This window comes from Plectropomus leopardus, chromosome 20 (genome assembly GCF_026936395.1).
Source record: "Plectropomus leopardus strain MGB_pleo_1.0 chromosome 20, ASM2693639v1, whole genome shotgun sequence".
Lineage (NCBI taxonomy): Eukaryota > Metazoa > Chordata > Actinopteri > Perciformes > Serranidae > Plectropomus > Plectropomus leopardus.
In genome coordinates, this window is record NC_142195.1 from 15176023 (window position 1) to 15199393 (window position 23371).

The window sequence follows — 23371 nt, forward strand, 5'->3', positions numbered from 1 at the left end:
GTTTGATTTTAATTAAATAAAGACTGGTAAATTAGTTGAAAGTTTATAGATTCACAGCAAAATCATTTGTATAAGGCAATAAAATAATTTGAGCTATCACACATTATTAGAATTACAACAATAAGAAAAAATGGCTTTGAAAGGCTGAAATCCACATAATTAATAATTGGGACGGTCAAGTCTGTACAAAAATAAATTATAAATGTAGACAATGCACAAATGGCACAAACCTAAACTTTCAAGAGGACATCATTGCAGATGTCAGTGCAACAAATATTGTATTAAAAATTCTATATGAGAGTGATTACATCACATCTGATTTATTGCAGCTTTACCAATAAAAATAAATCTGGCTTGATGGTTAATATCACTGCTTACCATATCAAATTTATTTTAAAAATCTATATTATAAGTTTAAATGCTTTAGTATATTATAATCACACTATTTTCAATAGGCACATACAATATTGGAAGAGTTTTTTTTATAGTAATATAACATCTACTTAAGTCACAACGTGGTGGTGTTGTCCTTTCCTCGAGACACTCCAGCTCAACCGTCCTCTTCAGCCACCAGCCTCTCGATAGCGGCCCAGTCTATTTTGCTGAGGTTGCTGCTGGCGGTCTCAGAGAGGTTGTCCAGCCAGTCCATCGCCGACACACTAGCTCTGGCACCAGCACTCTGCTCATCCTGCAATCTGGCCAAAACCTGAGAAGTGTCGAACAATGAATGACGCTGGACATTAAACTACATCATCTAGTTACATTCCTCGCATATATAAGATGACGTGATAAAAAAAATGTGATTCTTACTATGTTAGACTGGGACTCCTCTTTGTCCAGCAGCCTATTTAGTTCAGAGGTTGGCTCCCAAAGGTTCCCGTCATCTCTCTCTTCCATCCTCATCTGCTCCCTCAGGGTCCCTCTCCCTACAGCCGCCCCTCTTGAAGGACCTTTGTTTGGCCCTGTCTTTCTCAGCTGCCCGACATGCCGCTCCTCACTCTGGCTGTCTGTTTGGCTCTTTGTGTGTGCTAGCATGCCACGTCTGGTCACCTGAGACAGACGGTCCCTTGGCAGAGAGGTCACTAAATCGAACGAAACATTTACAAAACATAAAAAAGCTTAGTGGATGTTAGATGATGATATTGTTTCAACAGTAGTGTGAAAATGCATCTACAGGATGATTGTCGCACTCATCATCTCAGTAAGCATGTTATAGAGGACAACCACATTGCTGCCGAATAACCCGTTAATGAGGCTTATCCTGATTATGATCATATTCCAGATATGGTGTTTACATGAGCACAGAGAAATCAGTTTTTTTTTACATTCTGCGCATACACCCAAGTTTCTTTGAGAATACTCAAGCTAGCATTCAGGTTTCTCATGCAGGGAATATGTTGATTACATGGTCAAACATAACAAACAAAATACTCCAAAAAGCCGATCATACACAGGTTATTCATGTCTATGTAAACACACTCACATACGATACCTGGTCTATGTAGTCCGAGTCTCCTGCGGTAGTCCTCTGAAGGCCGTCCCTGCGTCTCAGCAGTCCATGGACGAAAGTGAGCTTGAGCCTGTCCTGACTTAAGACTTCTTTTATCATTTGCAGACACACTGCCTGCTCTACAAAAAAAAGATATTGCCTGCATTACCAAATTATCTAACCGCAGATGTTTAAAATGATGAGGTTTGGGTCTGCACCGAACCTGGTTGTTGTGGAATAATAAATAAAATTTTTGTTCTCAGGGTTCCTACAGCTTGATGCAAGGTAGATTTAAGACTTTTTTTAATGCCACTTGGAATAAAGTTTAAGACCGGGGTTTTCTCATAAACAAAACTGAAGAAGGACATTTTCACTTTGCAGAAATGTTGACATAAATTGTAACATAAAACATGACTTTTTTGTCCAGTGAAAAAGATACATTATCTACAAAAAATAACCCTTTTTAGAGTGGAACACATGTAAAACAATGAACCTATTTTATCAGCATAAAGGTATATATTTGGGTTACAGTGGGAAATATCTGGCATTTCTGGCTTGTTTTCAAGATGATTTTGGGTTTCTCAATCTGCATGTGAGATTCCACCCCTTGGATGCCCATCATGAAAGGAACAAGGAATTTATTAAATTACTTAGCAAAAATTTAGATGTTACCTGTTTGGTTTTGTTTTTTACTTACAATGCAACATCAGAAAAAAGATTCATAAAGTCCTACTTCCCCACATCTAAGCATTAAGACTTTTGAAAAATTAATTTAAAACTAATTAATACCAATAACGGCCTTATTATTAGATTAATAAATTCAAAGACTTTTTTAAAGGTCTGCTGGAACTCCTGTTCAAATGCTAGATCAGAGAACGATTGTAATTTAATGAGAAAGACTGATCAGATTACTGTTGCATCAGATACCTGTGAGTGCTTTCAGGCGGTGGAACGGAGTTGGGTCTTGTAGTGAGGGCCGCTGGACTAACTTCAGTCTTTGAAGAAATGCGCAGGGTTGGAGGATTAATGGTGAAGTCATCAGCCAAAGAACAGGCATTATGGATCCTCTGGTTGTATTGCTCCAGCAACATGAACCTGTTACATCAAATTAGAATAACAGTTATGAATATGCATGTTTCTTGTGCACAGACAATGTTAGCAGGTACATACTTTTCTTTTTCCTCTCTGGTTCTCCAAACGGTTGCTTGATTCTTGTTTGTTGATTTCTGCTGGGCCAAATAACAATGTGGATATAGTATTTTAAAAAGCTTACAATGGAGAATCAATTCTTGTAAAGAGGAAAACATATCTCACTGCTGTTCCAGAGGTAGAAAAGGGTTTGCGCTCCTGCTCCCTCAGGCTCTCTCTGTGTTTTTGATAAACAGTCAGTCTTTCCCTCTGCTTCCTCCTCATCCAGATCCTTAACTCTCTCCTCTCATCCTCTAGGAGGCCGCGTTTCTGCGACATCCTGCTACTTTGCTGCGGCTCCAGCCTGCTAGGGGATCACATTACATCTCAGCTCAGTGATAAATCACAGCTGTTTAGATAGTCAATTTGACATTACTGAAATTTAGAAGATACCTGCTATGGTGTGAAGTCTGTGAAGTGGACAAATCCAGGTCAGTCAAGGATATGTAGCCTTCCCTCACCAACTCGTCTAAGATTTCTGCCGTATCAGATAACTCAGTCTGACCCAGATTCTCATCTGCACATCTAGAAATGGGACAGGTGGAGGGCAGGGGATTGTAAAATAGAAGAAATTGCAGTGAGGCAAGCACATCCACAACAGATTTGAGTCAAAACAAGGTTTTAAGACTTCTTAAACCTACACAGGAGATATTCCAGATGCCTCAGTCAGCTGATCGTTCTTTTCTATAGAAGCACAAACAGATGAAATTGTAACTTTTAACACTGATAGAAAAAAATAAACATGTATCTGGATATACAAGAATAAAGTCCATCTATATTTCTATGTTGATTTCTATTTAACTGAAAAATGTTTGATTGCATCTTTACTTGGAGGGGTGTGAAGGTAGGATGGACCAGCTTGGTGATCGGGAGAAGTGGAATAACGAGAAGATGGCCTCCTTTCAGGAGCCCAGGAGTCATTATGAACCACACTATCTTCCTCCGGATTTTCTTCTTCCTTTTCACAGGCATTCAGCTCAGTTAAAGTGTCCAGTTGTGGTAACCATGCTGTTAGAAACAATTAATGTCTTTTTAAAACAAGAATAAAGTATTATATAACACTCAATGAAACTTTCAACTTTGTTTTTTGTATCCAGGTTTCAAAGACTTGGAATGTAATTTAAAATGTAAAAAGTTTTGGTTTTTGTTGCAGAATAATAGTTCTAGGTCATACCTCCCTGTGGGACAGACAGTCTGACTGTTTTTTTCACTGCCGTCGTAGTCCTTGCATCAGGAGCTGAGACTGGTGTGAGCTTTTCGATGGTGTTCACCAGCTGCACAGAGAATGATACATTACATATGTTGTCACACATCAAAGCTAACTTATGATTTTGGGTCTCATTAATAATATAAGGAGTATAAATACAAAAAAACAAAAGGCTTATATACCATCCTGGAGTTGGAAAAGTCCATCTCCAGATAGTCTGCTATGTTCTGTAGAGCAGCCAGCTGAGCGTCCAGTTCTGACAGGCGGGAGGAGAACCAGACTGTAGGAGGTGTGGATGAGGCACTGTGGGGTGTAGCCCTCTGTGTCTTTATGGCTTGACAGATTTCAGAGTCAGGCGGATCTAACATGTCTTGCTGAGGGATTCTCTCTGGATTCCTGTTGGGCTCACTGTGGCTGAGTGACGGTAGCTCCTCAGGGATATCTAGAATGTACAGGACAGCAGATATTCAGAGCAAATTTTACCACTACTATTTGTGCTTCACCACTGATCACAGTAAAAAGACATAACTGCATTAAACACTTTAATATGAAGACATTTAAAGACCTGCTTGAGATAGCAAGTCGAGATCCTCTTGAACTGTGACTGAGGGTTGTGGATCATCAGCAGCAGAAGCACTCCTTATGACAGAGGTAGCAAGTAAATGAAGCTGAGCAGAAGTGGGTGAAGGAGGGCGGACGGAAGGAACATCCTGTGCTCCTGAGCTAAGACCGCACGTCAAGTCCTGGTGCAGGGCTTTGTCTTCTAGATCCAAAACACTTAAGAACTGGCGGCCACCCAGACCCTTAGAGACACAATGACAGAGAAAAAGAAGTTAAATTAAATATCCACCAATTACATGAACCCCTTGCTCAAATGTAAATATTGTATAAAAAAGGTGTGATTGTGCAAAGAACATAAATTAAAATATGAAGTTAGGAGACCATGATCACTACAAATGCCATAATTATGTGCCTTGTTGGTCCATTCTCAAGATTATACGACAGTCAATGAAGCGGCAGGAGGGTAAGTTTGTGTTCGCAAATTCAAATTTCAACATACAATAATGAGTGAGCGTGTTTTGTATTTTATTTTAATGAAATGTCTGGCCTCTTACCAGATTCTGCTCTGATCTCTGCTGCATCTCCTCTGTTTCTTGAACAAGGCGCTCGTTCAAAAACTGCAGATTTCCTGGAGTGTGTGCTGGATGTAGAAAACACACACAAACACACAATGCTCAACTCTATATTATGTCCACAACAAAATGTGTGTGGCATCCTTGAACCTTGATTTCAAATCCACCTACATTTAGGGCTACTAGCAGTCACAGAGGCAGAAACAGCTTTATCCACAAGTTTAGGAGGACAAGCTGAAAGAAAAACAATTAAAATGTTATTTGTTGCAAAACAGAGATCCAATTTAGGTTATTTCTCATTGATACATAAAAGCATTTCATTCCATTACAAATGTAGCCAACAACTTTGTAATAACATTACAACTGTGAAAAATGTCGCAATATTAGCTGTAAAAATCCTGACCCAAACTCCGACTCACCTGGGTCTGTGTTGGTGAAAGCATCATGGCACTCTGGGGGTCTTTTACATGTGGAAGCAAACGCATGGAGCTCAGCTGAAGTGGACTCGGCCCTGTCCAACAATCTCTGACCAGTTAGCAAAGAATCAAAGGACCCTGGGAGTTAAAAAGGAAAAAAAACAACAATTCATCAACAGAATTGAAAACACAACACCGTAATGTTCCAAAATGTCAAAAGATGCAATTCATCAGAATGTGCCGAGCCATTAAAGAGAGCATGTATCTTTCTGTCCTCTCTTTGTGATTTGTTGTAATTTTTGACATATAATAAAAACTCAATAAGAATTCATTTTTTTCCATTAGTGCCTGAAGGTAAACCCTTTCTTTAGTGCTAACAAATTAAGGAAGAAGTATACCTCATCAGAACTGTGGAGGTCTGTGTCAGATATCAAACTCTCTGAAACACTCTGACATTCACACCAACGTCAAGTATGATGTTGTTGTGAAGTTCTCCTTATTCATTCTTCAGTCAAATATTTGGTAAAAGCAAGTGCAAAGCTATGATTGTCTGCAAGGAGCAACTGTCAGAAAATATGCACTAATATCCCCAAATTTAAATATATAATTAAAGATATTGCTTCTCCCTCCTCTCTATGATGGCTAACATTTCACTCCACCCTCTAGAGAGGACACAGGCAAAACACTGAATATAGCTTGCTGCTTTTTCTGGTGACTGGACCAAAACTCTTAATGTATTTGTTAACTGATGAAATATGTATTTGAAACTAACCAAACTGAGCAAAATTGGGAACATCTCTTGCAGTGGTGATCTCCTCTGCGGGCGCAGGCTCTTCATTTAAAGGCTCATTTGTTGGCTGTGGATATATTGGAACAAAGAGATGATAGTGGAGTTACACTTAAAGATTAGCAGTAGCACAAAATTACTACTTAATAGAATCAATATTGTTCTACCTCAAGTGTGGGAATGACAGAGTCATTTGGTCTGAATGTGACTTCTGCTTTTCTTGCCCTCTCCGCTTTCTCCTCTCTCCTCTTCTGTCTATAAACAACATAGAAAGAGTATAGTGAGTAAAATAATCAGCTTAAAAAAAGCAAGATGAAAAGTAGTATGCAATTGCCTCTTGCTGGAGTTGGAGCTGGGAGAAGTTGTAGCTCCTCTAGCGCTGTCAGTAGATGGGTCTACTCTGAGCAACCGCAGTCGAGTCGCCTCAGCATTCTGCCTCCCGATCCCTGAACTCGTCAGCTCCTCCACTGACATGAGACGCACCATTTGGCCTGAAGGAGCTGCCTCGGGAAACGTCTGTGGCAGAGACAGATATTTGTACATAAACTACAATGCAAGATTTAATGATACCTAATTTTAAAATCTTGAAATAATGGAAATATTGCTTGCCATTTTTGGTTCAGGGTCTAGACGTAGAAGCTTGATCATAGGTGCTTCTCCCCTTGGAACTGAAACAAAACTTGTGGGCCTGGATGGAGGTGGTAAGGGTAGTTTGGGGAACGTTGTGTTGCTGTGTGGAGCAGGCTGAAAGTGCAGCAGACGAAGGTCTTGCACCAGTGCAGGTGTGTGAGGTGGCAAAGCAGGAGGAAGTAGAGGAAACCCTTTCTCCCTGCATCTTTCTGACGTCTGACTCTTGGGTTGAGAGTTCCTCAGAGTTGGATCACGTGGAGGATTAAAATTGAGTAGCCTTTTTGGAACCGAGGCAGTTTGGTTATTGTTTTTAAGCTTATGCAGATGGAATTCCATAGTTGCAGAGGATGCATTGTGAGGCGTCTGAGAGCCTTGGGGATGGTGTGGGGCACCCTGCTGGGGCAATGGAGGACAATGGAGCTGCAGTAACTTCAGGCCCAACACCCGGGGAGCAGGATCTTTTTGCATGCTGCCATTAGAAGGCAGTAATACAGGGGCACTGTGAAAAGTGTGACTGCTGTCAGCAGTGGCCAGAAGCCCCTGTGAGGGTGGGATTAACCTCCTGCTCTCCTCTGGTGACACTGCTTGAATAGAGAGTGGCTGCATTTCCTGAAGAAAAAATAAAATATATTCAGCGTGTTTTCACAGGGACGTACTTATAGTGTGGAAAGAAGCACAATGCAACAAAACTTAAAGCACTTAGGCTATACCTGATAACTTACACCTGCACCATTAGCAGTGGAGGTGGCATGATGCTGGCCGCCTGTTGCAGAGGTTGTTCCTGAGTTCTGGACGGCAGTCTGGTCTGCAAACATACATGCAGGGGCCTGATTGGACTGAGGATGGCTGGATCTTGAATTTGGCACAAATGCTTCAGTCTGACATGGCACAGAAATTGTGTTTTTCGAAGGTAAGGCACTTGGTTGAGGGATGAAATTGGCCACATAAGATGGTGGCACGTTCAGGTGTGATGTGTTAGACTGGGCCAAAGAAGAGTTCTGGTGGGCAAGTTGCAGGTTTGAAAACGAAGCTCCCAAAACCTCCATCAGGCTCACGTAGTTGATATTCTGTAATGAGGGACAAAAATGTTTCAGATTGGAGTCAATTTGAAGTCTGTTGTATCTCCAAACCTCTCCTTTTGGCTTGTCTGTTTTTACCTGAACCAGTCTGAATAAATCTTCACCCAGACGCTGTTGCATTTGCGGAGTCTCAGTGGATAGTGGCGGATTGGGAGCTGTGGACTCTTCAGTGGGGGCACGAGACGTGGAGGTTTGTGGCTGACAGCTGGGAGGATCCACAAGTGTGTTGGGGAGCAGCACTCCAGTTGAACCAGAAGGCTCTGCATGGACGTCTGCCTCAGGTTGGACAGTAGGAAGAGTTTGGCGTTCTGGGTGTGGGGAATCTTGTAGGCTCTTAGCAAGACTGTGGCTTACACAACAAAAACAGGCCAAATTCAACACCCAGTGTCAACAATGATTTTGTATGTTTTGGCTGGCTGACGTTTGTAGAAATACCTCAGCAGGGATAATGTTTCATTCTGATCTTATAATTTCATAGTGTAGGGTATAAGACTTTAACACATTCACATTTGTTCTTGCAAAGAAAATTCATTTACATGACCCCTTTAAAATCTGAGCAAATTAACTTGATTTCTTTCAAGAGAAGACAATGAGCAGCGAAAGAACGAGCCAAAAATTAGCAACAAATTAGTAAAATATAGAAGAAAATAACCTGATAATTTGTTTAGAAAAAGAAAAGAAAAAGAATTATACAATACAGATTTTCATAGCTTTTTTAATTTTTACCTGGCTTTTTTAAATAAAAAATAATTTTCTAAATCTACAAAATTCTTGCAATTTGTCAAACATTTCTTACCATGTTGCTCATTTCCTTTTCCCCAATGTTTTTGAAAGAAATGGCACCAATTAGCTTGGGTTTAAAGGTTTAAATACTTGTCAAAGGCATCTGAAAGCAGCACAAGTGGCGTCGCGCATGGTTTCAAAGGGTTAAAAACTCACAGAGAGGTAAAACTGGACGTGTCTTCAGCGTTTTCAGAGCTGTCCAAGTCTGCAAGTCTTAAACTCTACAAAGAACAAAAACAAGCTATTTGTGTGTTTTGACAGTGATGACAACACAAATAAAGAATGAGAATCCTGAAGGATAATATTCACCGTTTCAGGTGTGCAGATGTTTCCAGAAATGTTCTCACTGGAAGCAGAGGACGACACTTCCGGGCCTTCACTGCCACTGCTTTTGCCTACAAGCATTAAACACATCAATGCACATTCTTTGCTTTACGGCAACTCTGATGATCAAACATAAGTTAGCATCATACCTTCTTTTTCAGGTGTAACATCTAAATCATCAAGCAATGGTTGTTGTGAAGTGGACTGTCTCTGCTGAGCCTCACAGATCAGCAGATCCTGGTCATTAGGAAGAGGTGTCCTGTGAAACGTCAGTTCCTCTGGCTCATCTGTACGAGAGCCACTGTAGGGGAAAGAAATAATATATGGATGCAGTATGTTGTTTACATTTACAGTTAAACGAAAAGAAACAATGCTGTTTTGTATGAAACTGTTTTTGAGATGTAACAATTGTCTACAGGTATCAGATATTTAGAATTAATGCTTTTTAAGACTTTTTCAATATTATCTTTAACCAAATTTAAGACAGATTTGGGGAGAAATAATATTTTTCTTAATTAAGCTATGCAGCCAACTATAAAGGTAAGTAGTATACATCTGGTCAGGTGCAAAAGTTGGTTTATTTTTGCTGATACATTTTTTTCAGTCAGCATCAAGTATCATATCACTGGCATGTGTTGGCGTAAAACCACTGACAACAACAACATGGTGCACTCACATAGACAGATCTTCTTGCTGTAGACTGTGATCCAGACCAATAATGGGAGTGTTGGCTGATCCAGGGTAGCCTGTATCCACACTGCTCTCTCTATGAAGCTTCCTATCCGCCTCAGGTTGCAGCACTGGGGCTACAGTCCACTGTGTTTCTGGGACTTGGATGTGGGCACTGTAGCGGTCAGCCCCGAGGAGAGCGATGTACCTGCGCTCCAGCAAGCTGAGGGAAGTGAGTACGGCAGGGGCCGAGGCTTTGACACGGATCACTACTCCTTCATCAGCCGTTCCACCATCCCCTGCTCCCCTCTCTTTCTTCTTTTTGCCATGATGTCCTAGCAGCACCCTCCGATCAGCCCAGCGTACCATCCACTCCAGCAGCCTGCCCAGCTTTGGAAACTGAGCCTCTAGTTGAGGGTCCAGACCCTGCTGCAGTTCATTCACCGCTTCACCAGAAGTTGAGGAGCAAAGAATCATGCTCTCTGATGGCTGCCCCGTGGGAAAGGCACTTCGAATGGGGCTGGTTTCAGAACTAAAGCACCCCTCCTTCACTTTTTGGCCTAGATGCACACTTTTTTGCTGTCGGAGCCCAAACAAACCTTTTTGCCTGCCCTCTCTCAGCCGAGGAAGAGAGCTGGCAGACAAGCCAGCTCTGGATTCGAGGGCTTCACTCAAGACGGAGGAAGTCTGCATATCTGGTGTTGCACTTTGTTTCGCTGGCTTGTAGCAGCAGCCGGCTCTGAACACTGGAGGATCACTGCCCTGGTGTTTTCTCGCTGGATGGTGCGCATCTCTTTGACGGCGATGGATAGTGGTGAGCACATCAAAGGTGAGAGAATGTAACTCTCTCTCCTTCAGCTGGGAGGAGAAGCCCTTCAACAGAGGAAGTTCACTGCCTGAGTCCCCTCCATCAGCACTATCCTTCTCTAGCACGTAGCTGAGGAAGAGCTCAAGGAAATTTAGATACTCGTCATCTTCCAGCTCAAACTCCCAGGTGCCAACCACTGGTAGAGAGGGCTGCTCAGTCTCCTTGGCATCACACAGGTGACTCTCCTCCTGAATCTTCACAGCGGACTTCTTTGCACGTTCTCTGTCTCTTGTATTTTTTGCTTTTTCGCTCCTGAAAAGAACACAGCACAGAATAAGCCACAACACAGATACATAACACTTCAGCGTAAGGGTACTGCTGTTCCATACTGGCTACCTTGTCGTGGCTCTGCTGTGCATTTCAGGAGAGATAGTCTCAGATGTATTATCCACCGTGTCTCCGTCACTGTAAACTGGGGGGAACCCAAAGTCGGTTAAGGTGCTGGTGCTCAGAGTGGTGCCCAGTGAGAGTTGCCTCAACATGGCCAATCCATGTTTGCTTCCCTTGTCCTCCTCCTCAACCTCTTTCTCCCACAGATGGAGCTCAGGGGGGGCCAGGTGCCTCGTCAAACGCCCAAGATGTTTTCTCCTCTGCCTGAATTTTTCTTGAATGACAATCATCATCAACTCGTCCACCTCCTCTTTTTCCCCCTCTAGCAAACAAACAAAATAACATAGAGTGACATTTACACTAGATTTAAAATGTTTAGGAAATGATGGATAAAAAGAAAAATACATCAATCTAAATGCAGAGTTTTGGAGAAATCAGTCTCAACTATAATGGAATTAGAGGGCACTCAGCTTGTGGTGCTCAAAGTGCTAAAAAATAAATCTGAAAAACTCAACAGCGATGTGTCTTTCCAGAAAAGCAAATAGTGGCTTGCTGCTGTATTAAGGCTCTGAATGTCACATACATCTATTTTAAATAAAAATATCAATGTCCAAAAAACCTGCAGTCCTACAGTATAAGTGCTGTATAGTGCTTCAAAGCAACGTGTTAATAAACAAAGGTGCTTTTACCGATTACACTGCATTGCCTCAGTCTCTGCAGGAGTGAGTTATACTTTTCTCTCAGAGGGACTCTAACAGACTCTTCTTCCTCTGGGAAAGCTCGTACCAGCGTGTCTGCCACCTAAGAAGAACAAGCAATGATGTGAAATGTACTCACTCAAAGTCATTATGTGTTGCTTCAATAAACACTTTTTTTGTAAAAAAAGACAAGAAATAGTCACCAGAGAGAGAGGAGGAAGTTCAGACACAAGGCTGAGCAGTATGTCCTGGAGGATCTCCTCAGCATTGAGGAAGCCAGAGAAAGGCAGAAGGCGGCAGGCCCAGCGCAAAGCATCGACACAGGTAGATCTCACTTCTGAACCACCAGGGATCTAAGCAACACAATTAGACGCAGATATTTAATAACACAATAGGCATATTCCTACATAAACATGTCACACAATTAAACACAAGTGGAATACCTGCTCATCTCCACCATGCTGTCTGGCTGCCTGATACTTCCTGCAAGAAATGGAGAGCTGATCCCTGACATGAAGCATCCAGCATAAACCACACAGCTCCCTGAAACAGACTTGGAGGGGAAATATAGATAATAAGTACTATTTGAAAGTGCATAGTTTTTATGATACACACAATTCACTATGAGAGGCATCTTACTGATGGTTTTAATGGTGTCAGGGTCAAGGTGACGGTCTTTATTCGGCCCCCGTCTGAAGAATCCACTACGGGTGACGAACTTCATCAGGCCCTCTGGGAAAGCCTCTTCTTCAGTGGCTGATGGATAGGAGTACTTCCTCTTGATCTGAGAATAATAATAATATTTACTACATTATTGCATGATGAAACAATTAAAGTGTAGTAAAATAGAAAAGATTTGGTATTTCTTCAGAAAAAAAGTCTTTTAGAACAAACTGTGCAATGCATTAAATTGTAAAAAAGAATGTAAAGTATATCAGCCACACTTGGGGACTTTTAATACTCTTATTAAACTCGATAAAACCCTTCAGGCCCAAAAAGTACCTTAAATAGTATGTGTCTGGCATGGCGCAGATGGCTGATGTACCACTGGGCAGCGGGGTGGCAACAACGTGCAGATCTCAAAAGTAACAGCAATTTTTGGAGAACTGCAGACACTTTGTGACGTGATGCAACTTCTGCAAACTGCCCTCTTGTCCCTACTGGGTCCTAAGCATGAGACACACACAACATTTAATTATATAATCTATCTATATTTACATGCTGCATGTAAAAGTTGATCTATGTTATGTACCTGTGTGTTGGGAGAGGGCTGAGGGCAATAAAGAGGGGGGGAAGGCAGATACAGCCCATTTGGCACTAAGGCAGGCAGGCAAGAACACAGGTCTTTGGCTGTGTCCAGCAAGGAAGACAAGGGTGAGGACACAACATTCACTCCAGCCATGACTGAAGCCTTTAAAATCTCCTGTACTGAAACCTGTAACAAGTCCCGGTCTTCTCCTTCTGAAGGTTCTGGTAAAAAAGAGTTGAGACAAAGCATAGATCCAAATCAAAGGGGTTGTCATGCATTGTGGTCATCTTACAGTTTTCAAATATCACCAACCTGTAAAGCTCTTGTCACCATCGTCATATCCGTGTTCTTGGGAGGCAGACTTGCCGAGAAGACAGTCCAACTCAACCTGAAAAATGCTCTCTGGTTCTAAAGCTGTTGGGAGGTGAAGCTCTCTCCTCCTGAGCCTGTCATAAAAGACGTCATTGAGATGTTCATGACAACAAGCGTGTTAAAAGTTTGAAATTGAATTTATGCTTGTAATTATAGTGTATGCTTTCACACTGACCGAGTGAAGTCAAAGTGGTCAGCGCAGTAATTTGTATAGGCCAAGCTCAAAGAGGCCGCTGTCTTCCAGTCCCCAAGATGGTAAGCCAACCACACAGTCTCAGGAAGCAGACCCCCTAATAAGAGCAAGTCCTGGGCGTAGTCAACTGTCCATAACTCTGACAGCTGCTGTTGTCGCACTGCTCTAGTCACTTCCTCCTGGCACAGTGGCACCAAGCGTCCAACGCTAGGAGCTGAGAAGGGACACATTACCAAATAGCAATATAATATTCGTGAATTTTGTGTAAACTGACAAAAAATTATGGAAAACAAACCATGAGGTAGATGTAGTGGAGGCAGGACAGCAACATGGTGAGGGGGCAGGATGTAGAGGGGTTGGTTGGTGAAATATGAGGCCATGAATCTCCCCAGGGTTTGAACCACGGCGCAAGCAACATCACTGTGAAGGTCCATTGGCAGCCACGGGCAAGGAAGTGTGTCTGCTGCAGAGCATAAAGGCAGAGCTAATATGTAAATTAAGCAACAGTGAGCAGGTTATGATTGATGAGGCACATCAGTTATTTCTAAAACAGCTGTCCCGAGACTGAGGCCACTGGCGATGCAGCAGAATGTGCCATGTCAACCTGCTGATGATCATGGAGTAAGACCCAAGTTTCTTGCACATGGATTCATTCATTCTTTGCAGACTGATTTATGCCAAAAGGCTTGACATCTTCCCCATTACCCCAATCATAATTCAGAAAGATAATGGGTAGGGGTTTACATATTATTGGCCTGGCCAATTATTGGTAGCGATATTTGGCATTTTGCTGATTATCTGTATCAGAATTTTGTTTTTATGATTACCAATTAAATTAATTAGTAAAAAAGTGCAAAGAAAGTGTCAGCGTGGGAGGAACTCTTACTTTGTAAAACCTTAGGGAGCTATTTTTATTATTTTTTTTTTTTTATTAAATTTTCACTTGACATTTCAGTTTTTATTATACATTTGCTAAAGGCATTAAAAGAAAGTTTGTGCTGAAGTTTGTTATATTCCAAACTCTAAATATTGACAGAAAGATTTTCATTTTTTTTGTAAATGCATATTGGTTCCAAATATCAGTTATCGGTCTCATTATCTACTAATAATCAGTATCAGTATCGGTCCTGAAAAACCAATATTGGTCAATCCTTATAATGGGAATAGATAAAGCACATCAACAATAAGACAGGACATGTCTCCTTGTCCCAAGGAGTGTTTTTTTTTTTTGCTAATAAAGCCTTTACAGTGAGACATTCAAAGTTTACTTAAAGGCCAGTATGACACACTGTAACCTTTTGAGTTGCCTCAGCATCTCATGACAGATGATTATGTGGCGTCTACTTGATTTCATGAACTGACTCAAACATGGAAACCCTCTAAAACACTGAGGTATTGTTGCCGGTGGCTGACCTGTCATGTAGGTCATGTTGTCCTTCTGGTGTCCAGCCCTGCGCAGGATCAATTGAGCCATGTGGTCCCCCAACTCCTGGGCTTCTCTCAGACGATACTGGAATAACAGACTGTATAGGAGTGCGAGACAAGGCCGCATCTCCTTGAAGACGCTTGGATCAGAGCCTAACAGAAAGATATAAGATTACCCTTTCAGATTGAATGGCGCCATGTGGAATAATTATATAGAGAAAAAGAGCAGTGGTTCTTACTTCTGTTGCTCTCCTCACAAATCTGTGACCGCAAAGTATCTGCACTTTTTAGGTACGAGCCACACAGGAAAAGATGTTCACCTGGAGGGAGAGAAGTGAAATACTAAACAACAACAGTAATCATTCAGGTTTGTTTTGTTTTGATTCAAACTTCCCAATTTATCTCCTGTAACTGGTACAATAATTATGGTTAGATAGACAGTCATTTTGCTACAGACCTGGGTAACTCAGCAGTGCAGGTCCCTCCTCGAGTTTCTCTCCTGTGGCTTGCAGAGCTGTTTGTATCTTGGACATGATGGCAGACAGCTGCTGCTGTTCCTCCTCCCAACCGTCACATCCTTTAAAGCTTTTCAGTTCCACCATATACTGCTGGGTGATTTTGTAGACCCACTGCCACACTCCTAACAACCTGACACAAAGAAATCACCAATCTTGTTGGACTTTGAGATAGTGAATAAATAATGAATGAATGAATAATTTTATTTTGGTTACATTAATCATGCGAAACAGATTATTTCACAATTTGTTTTTCATTTAGTAACCAAAACAGGAATAGGCGTTAGTCCAAGGCCTATTTTTGCCTATCCTAATTCAACCAAAGGATAACCCTGAATAACAGCAACCCAAAGAAACAAAATAAGTGAGTTAAAAACAAAATCAGTTATACTGGTTATATAATATATAATATTATTTCACACTACAATCATTATAATCATTTTACATTATAATTTGTAATCGTTTTACATTACATTCCAGCCAAAACATGACATGCAGTGACAAAAAGTGACAACAAATAATTGCCCATTTAAAATATATATATATATATATATATATATATATATATATATATATATATATCCAGAGAGATGGTCTGTACCTGCTGGAGGGTCGCTGGGGACAAGGTTGTGCCTGATGTACAAAACTGGACTTCTCTTCCTTCTCGTTCTGTAACAGACGCACATAGTGTGCATCGGAAGGCCAGAGCTGTGGTAGCTCGGAAAGAGACTTCTTTGCTGCAGAGAACCAGACAGTTTTTTGCTGCAAGCTGTAGGTGGAATCAATAGAATCAGAGACCAGCTCCAAAATAAGCAGGACTGAGGACAGACTGTGAGATGATAACTGACAGTGACCAGTCTGGTGGGACTCAGGGTGAGGGGTCAGCAGGAGGCGAATCAGCCGTTTACTGAGCTCTACCACCAGCCCCAGGCAGTGTGGCCCACCTGAGTGAGTGCTATCCCAGGGAAGAAAAACCAGAAGGGCTTTGAGAAGGGGCAGCAGGCGAGTAGAAACCGAGATATTCTTTTTCACTATGTTCTCAGAACTGGGGACCAGATGGAGTAAAGCAGCAAGCCGCACCACACAGCAGAGGGTATGCTTCAGCAGACGAGCTCTGTTTTCTACAGCAGTTCCTAGAGATATGCTGAGAGCCCATGTTGTTAACAGCTTAGTCTGGATTTTTTCAAGCTCACGATGAAGATGACGTGTCTTTCTCCCCATTTCAACAAAGTCATCCTCATAATCTGGGCTAGTAACATGTCCAGTGTCAGTCTGTGTGTCCAGAGCATGGAGTGTGTCAAACATTGAGGCAAACTCTAGACGGCCGCCATCCTCCACATGGGAACCAGCAGGAGGTCCGTCTACATCAGAGTCATCCTCAAAGAACGTCTAGGAAACCACACAAAAACAGCAGGCTAAAGACAGCTACGAGAAGTGAAGAAAGCAACGAGTACAGCAGCCATGACATATTATCACTCAGGATAATCACTTGAACTATAACTTGATTTTCACCATTATCAAAATTGGTGTATAGCCTACACACCAAACCACAATCCAAAGCTAAGCATTTCTAACTTATACTATTAAACCAACCTGTACTTTCTCAAGAAGCTCCTTGGTACCACCCAGTGTTCCCTGATCCTGTAGGAAAAGTGGCAAAGTGGATCCATCTGTGGCTGCTGAAATCACAGAGTCTGCAGTGTCGGGCTGACATGTGGTAAGGCTGCTGTCGAGATTCATGCACGATAGGGACTCCAGCCACGCCCTCACATGTATCTGAAAAATATAAATAATGACATGTCAAGAATAGTCCTGCAGAAAGTACATAGAAAAGCCAAAGCTGAGTATTCCAACTTCCAGGAGTCTCTGGTTTACCACCTGTGATTTATCGAGTACCCGGCTGGCCTTCTCAAGATCTTGGCATGTGTCCTTTATAAGTGTTTTCAGCAACAGGGTAGGAGAAGGCTTATCAAGCACCCTCATAACTGTTGCCATGTAGCCATCAGACACAATGAGGTACAACAGCCGTGGATGCCAGGTCACAGAGTAGCGCTGCCTCAGGACATCCCGCACTGACAAGCTAGAGCTGGAGAGAGAAGCCTCCCCTTTCCCTGCAGATACTGGCGCCCTGAAGAGGAAGAGATTTAAAAAAGACTCTTATTTCAGACATTAGATTAGTGCTGAAAGGATTAACTTATTAGTCGAATGGCATTTATCAACTTTTTTGATCATCAAATAATCTTGACAGTCTATTTACAGCCAAAACACAAAATTCTCTCTTGTTTAAGCTTCTCTTCTTCAGGATTTGCTGATTTCTCTCTTTTATATCACTGTGAATTGAATATTGTTGGGTTTAGACTGTGATTTGGACAAAACAAGACACTTGAGGATGATATCACTGGCTTTAGAAAAAACTAACAAACATTTTTCAGCATTTTCTGACATTTTCTAACAATTAATCGGGTAAGTTATCAGCAGATGAATCAATATAGGAAATAATTGTTAGTTGGAGCCCTAGATCAAACATAATAAAACATTACAAGGACTCACACTAGAGTTATACTTTAATTCTTGTGAAAAAACAGAGAGGCAAGGACTTGGCATTGTGAAAAATTAAAGTGCAGCAATAAAATGCAAAGATGATCACAGATGAGAGATTGTAACAGGAATGAATAAATAATAGGCAAAATGTCTCATATGTGTACCGGTAAGTGACGAGAGGGTGCAGAGGTAGGAAGTGTGCGCGACCAAAGTCAATACTGCAACCACGGCTTGTTAGAGTGAGAAGCCCCCCAAGGCGAGATAACATAAGAAGGGAGCCTCTCTTCAGAACACAGGCCAGGAAAAGTCCACCTGGAGACCAGCTTACACTGCCCACCCAGTACGACCTAAAAGAGAGGAAATGTAAAGTCCATTTCTACATAAATACACACTGTAAATGAAAGACTTGAAGTTAGAGTAAGACAAAAAAAAAACTCTAGAAGGCAATCTTTTTCTGGTGTTTTACATCTTAGCGGTCTTGATACAACTTTACAGATACTGATGTCTTTGCTGGTTATGTTAGGAAGTAATCATCCTCTTTTTATCTGTAGACAGTTTGAAAATGGCATGCTGAATGCACACACGCTGTTAACACCACTATGTTTGTTTCAGGTAGTAAAGACTGAGTCATAAATCTTCGCCAGCAATATTTTAAACAGTGTGACTTAACAAATGTTGAGCCCCAGGTTAAGCCTCTCATCGGCCAACTACCGCACGATACCAACTACAACAGCTGTTTCCGGTTTTTGTTTATGCATACTGTACCTTATGTATTTAGAGGGGATTTCCAATTTCTTACTTCCACATCCTCCAAGGTCACTTGATATTGAGACAAAATTCTGTGTGCTCACGAAGAGGACCTGTGTAGCCTGTATTCAACAACAGAAAATATTAATCATGATTGACATTTCTAAAGATGGATGGAAACAGAAAGAAAAGTCATATAAAGATGTGTAAAAAATAGAGAGAGACCTCACCTGAGGCTTTCTCTGGTTAAGAACAATGGCTAACAGTTGGCCATCTGGGGAGAAAGCTGGCACCAAGGCCCCTCTGGATTTCAGTGGTTGGCAGGGCGGAGTGAGATGAGACATGGGGTATGTCTTGGTGGCCCACTGTATGCTGTATCCCAAAGACCTACAAAGATAAAGGTGTACTTTTAACCACTTTAATACCCAAAGACAGTTCAGCCTGTTGTATAGACCTGCTCACTCACCCAACTCTCACATGACCTTCTTCCCATTGAATTTTCAGGCAGGTGATGACTAACTTCTTCCCAGATGTGAACACAAAGGCGGTTAAGCAGGCATCACCCATAACCTAAGGGAGTTTGGAGAAAGATAACATAACCTATTGACCTATTGAAAATGAAGTATGGAGTTCAGGTCTTTGGAATTGTGCAAATTAGTGAAACACGACACAATATGTTAAATATGTATACAGACCTCTGTTTTGATGAAGATGGTGTGTTGGGATGCTTCTTTGTCTTGCAAGGAAGGCAGAATGGAGTCTTCAAGAGGTTGTATATGTGCCCAGTGTCCTCTGACTGTGCCATCACGTAACCCTGTCAAATCCCTGACATCCATACACTCCCACAAGAACACTTGCCCCATAATGGCTACCAGGAGCACACGCATCCCATCCCCGGAAACCTGGAGTGACAGTCGTGTGGCATTCCCTGTAAAAACATAAATACATAAATCAAAGGATTAAAGACTAAATATTTCATTTAAATATCAAAACCTGAATTGGGATATTCTACAAGAAGCTAAAGTAAAAAACAGAAGACAAAAGATCACCTTACAAACACCCAGCCACAATCTGCTGCCATTGTTATATCCAGGACAAAATATGTAAGCAAATATGTGGAACACACACACACATCTTCCAAGTGACCGTATGTTAAGGTCTCATAGTAAAGCAAATAGCTACAGATTTATATATTCCTGTTACATGCATCTACAGTGCTTACCTTGAAAAGCAGTCATCATTTGAACTACTTCAGGGACTGATGCAGTAGTCTTCAACAAATCTTTATCCCTGTTCCACAGAAACAGCTCTCCTGAGACCAAAAGTCCACAAAGCCACATACCTGAAAAACAATGAGACACAAGTAATTTATTCTCTGAATTGACAGGCTACTTGTATTTTGCATTGAGTTTACACAATAAACTCACCATTGTGGGATGAAGCCATTGTCACCACACTGTTGAGCAAAGGATGAAGTTTAGGAGTCTTTTTTTTGGTGCGTCCAGACACCATGTTGATCTCGCTGATCCGTTTGTCATCTAACAGGAACACAGACTCCTTCTCCTAAAGAGGGACACGACAGAGACAGAGACTCACAGTCATGTTCTTCAGACAAAGATAGCAAAGTTTAATGTCTGTGGCTGAAATACTTTACAGTCCTCACCTTCCCAAGCCAACAGAAACGAGGCCATGGTTTCTTCCGTTTGATGCTGGATGATAACACAACCTCCAACTTTAGCTCCATGTTTAAAAGACACCATCAGTTCTTACTCTTGTTAATACACCGAGGAATAGCTCGAAGAGATTGCAGGATCCCACTAGACAAGCAAAACGTTACAGATTAGCCGACAAGCTACACCTTTTTCCGCTGCAATGTAAACAATCACATCAGCTAGGTTACTAGTTAAACTATTACTCTTAAATGTGTATATGTTTACAGCTATATGCGACATTTAATGACAATCTTAACGCATCGCGTAATAAGCTATTGTTACCTGTTGTCTGAATAAACAAAAAACATCACCCATGTTAACCACACCGTTGACTAGCATTAGCCACCTTGCTAATTTTGTTCAGAGCATCTGTCCCGAAAAAAAGCCCTACTCGTGCACTTCAGCTATATATGTTGTATTCAAATGTTCAAATACTCACATCATTTGGTCGCGGAAATGTTGATATAACTATAGTATTACACGTTTTACCGCTGCTAATCTTAAAATATTTCGAAACTCCCTCCGCTTCAGTACCCAGTGTTGTTTCCCATGATCCCCTTGGAGGAAGCTTCAAAGCGTTGCCGTAGGAACGTAGATTTAACTGACGTAGCCGACGCCCCGTGGAGAGGAAACTGTAAATGTTGCCCTCTGTTGTGGCCCAAAACATCACAAAAACAACTTTAACCTAATTTAAAATAAACGTTTTATTTAGTTTGCGGAGTTTAGTTAGCATGATGTTTTCCTGGGAACAGATCAGCTCCAAAGTCACTTCTTATTTTTGGTGTTGAGCAACTTTTCTTGAAGAAGTAGCCATCACAGTAGCCTATTAAATGAATTATGATACAGTTTATGTCAGCATTGAAAATATATGTTACTGTGATCCTGTTTTTTTCTTTATTTTGTTTTGTTGCTGTTATTATTAATATTATTATTATTAATTTTAGCATAAACAGCTATCTTGAAATTCAATGTTAGGTGGAGTCCTGTTACAAGTCCTCTGGGGGATTTTTTTCATCCCACCTGTGCAGTTTTATACAGTTTTGTTTTGTTTTTCTTTTGTTTTATTTTATCATATGCACACATAAACATCTAGTCTGACTATATTTATGGTCGAGAATTTCACTAAACAGAATCTTGACAATTTACAGGACTTTCAGCCTCAACTAAAATGAAATTTTTGTAACTTAACTGACTTGGTAGCCTGAGGATTGATAGGGCATTTTGTTGCCACTTCATCATGTGGCAACACTTCTTGAATCGGTTATGGCTTTGTTTACAAGGTCGTGGGGGTGGGTTTTTTGTTGTTTGTTAGCTTTTTTAATTTTGTTTTTTGTTGACAAAACACGAGGATGGGTTGCAAATTTTTAATCTATTTTTTTTTTTTTTTTTACCAGAATTTAATCAGCTAAGTCCTGTTGAGATCAACAATTGCCAAGGTGCACTGCACATTCACAGATGCTTCAGAGTATTGCTGCACAAGTATACTTTTGCCAGCAGATGGCAATCATACAACATATAGCAATATAAGTACATATACCCAGCATAGTAAAATGTTTGATTTCACATGAAAGCCGGTTTAGACCAGAGCAGCAGAGATCACTGTGGTAGATAAACTATGGCATAAGAGGCTTTTTGTACTTTGCCTCTGGGCTATTGTGGATATCTCTTCACAAGGTCAATTTCCTCCGAGGAACATGGAGGCCTATTAACTGTCTGAATGTTTGTGTGCACTAAGTGCTCCTCTTCAGTATTAACATGCTTTGGGGTTGTGTGAACTCTCGAGCAATAAGGTCTCTTATTGGCTTGTTACAGAGAGTTATTAGGTTTGCCCTCAGCCCCTGCTGGTATTTAATTACCCTTGCTCTCTTTCCTTTTCATCATGATGAAGACGACAGCAGCCGATAGGTGAAAGAGGAGACCTTAATTGGTTCATTTGCTTCTGCCTGTCAGGCGCAGATGGAGCACTTTATTACTGTCACTGCCAGGTACATTTTGGAGAGCTTGACATCACATGAGGGCATGGTGACATGGCCAAAAAAGAATGATAATCAGGATGGGAATAGTCTGAGAGAAAAAAGTTACAGACCTATAAAGACTTTGTGCATTCGTAATATAAGCTCACCCACTCTTTTGTGACCAATTTGTTTTGTTGTATCAAATATAAACAAATGATGCTTATGAGTTTATTGTTTGGGAAAATCTGGCTGTAGGTGAAGGATTTGAACTATTCCTTTTTGTATACTGGTAGCTGCATTTTTGTGTATTTTTGTGTACAGGTTTACAAATGTTTGCATATGTGCATAGACTTCATCGGAGGGTCAGAACTGCAGAAATATTCATTGGTGCCAGCGCTCCCTCCATCCAGGAGTTCAACACCTCCTGGTTCAGGAAATTGGCAGGTAAAAACACTGCAGACCCTTCAGGATACAAACTGTGTCAACTTCTCCTTTCTGATAGGTGCTACAAAACACTTCACGCCAAATCTACCAGACACAAGAACCGTTTCTTTCCAGAGGCCATCAGTCTGCTAAACAGTTATTAGTTGCAATCAATAACCCTGTGATACCAAACACCCACTGTTTTCTGTTACTACTATTATTATTTCAGATTACAATTTTACCATGCACATTTTCTGTCACTATCAATATAAATCCTGCAGGCTGGATATATTGTATATAAACATGAACATAGTTCACACACTCAGGTATATCCATTTATTTATTATCGTATAACCTACAACCTTCAGAACACTTAAATTATATAAAGATCTTATATATTTTTTGTCTCATTTTTTGTTAGTTAATGCTGTCGCTTCATATATATATATTTATATGTATCTGAGTATTATTATTGTTATTGGGTTTTTTCTATCTGATATTGTCATTGTATATTGTACTCTTTTATTTTTGTATTATTCTCATTCTTTGATTTTGCATACCTCAGTGGCAGACCTTCAGGGCAGTTAGTTGCCAACTTTGCTCATCGGTTTAATTGTTGGTATTTATCTTTATCGTGG

The 23371-nt window shown here is 41.0% G+C and overlaps 1 protein-coding gene across 3 annotated transcripts; it reads right to left on the reverse strand.

Annotated features, from left to right (window-relative positions):
• Positions 1-65: 65 nt before the first annotated feature.
• Positions 66-20913, reverse strand: cplane1 (ciliogenesis and planar polarity effector 1). Of its 3 annotated transcripts, none has more exons than XM_088071371.1 (50): positions 20795-20913; positions 20307-20460; positions 20071-20206; positions 19866-19985; positions 19339-19571; positions 19110-19213; positions 18874-19030; positions 18662-18765; positions 18061-18243; positions 17234-17483; positions 16949-17131; positions 15957-16744; positions 15298-15488; positions 15080-15160; positions 14829-14993; positions 13711-13875; positions 13398-13629; positions 13163-13296; positions 12854-13071; positions 12604-12768; positions 12241-12385; positions 12045-12154; positions 11805-11954; positions 11593-11704; positions 10910-11225; positions 9713-10825; positions 9186-9337; positions 9022-9107; positions 8869-8933; positions 8008-8278; positions 7561-7917; positions 6830-7459; positions 6555-6736; positions 6388-6475; positions 6206-6290; positions 5437-5571; positions 5189-5251; positions 5000-5085; positions 4450-4687; positions 4067-4326; positions 3852-3951; positions 3506-3685; positions 3319-3361; positions 3071-3202; positions 2804-2981; positions 2660-2715; positions 2417-2584; positions 1493-1629; positions 811-1082; positions 66-706 (listed from the first exon to the last, which is right to left on the reverse strand). In XM_088071371.1, exons 2-50 carry the CDS (start codon positions 20385-20387, stop codon positions 551-553), a joined length of 9756 nt encoding a protein of 3251 aa, XP_087927497.1. In that variant the 5' UTR covers positions 20388-20460; positions 20795-20913; the 3' UTR covers positions 66-550. The 3 variants fall into 3 exon arrangements, with proteins under 3 accessions (XP_087927497.1, XP_087927496.1, XP_087927495.1); XM_088071370.1 differs by having other exon boundaries at positions 13711-13878; XM_088071369.1 differs by having other exon boundaries at positions 2804-2984; positions 13711-13878.
• Positions 20914-23371: the final 2458 nt, after the last annotated feature.

What these genes read in the sequence shown, in the direction of transcription:
- cplane1 (XM_088071369.1), bottom strand. Translation starts at nt 20,387, where the DNA reads ATGGAGCTAAAGTTGGAGGTTGTGTTATCATCCAGCATCAAACGGAAG. An exon ending in GACTGCTAGTAGCCCTAAAT is followed by an intron (nt 5,086 to 5,188) that starts GTAGGTGGATTT and finishes TTCTACATCCAG; the next exon opens with CACACACTCCAGGAAATCTG. An exon ending in ACTGTCTGTCCCACAGGGAG is followed by an intron (nt 3,686 to 3,851) that starts GTATGACCTAGA and finishes TGTTTCTAACAG; the next exon opens with CATGGTTACCACAACTGGAC.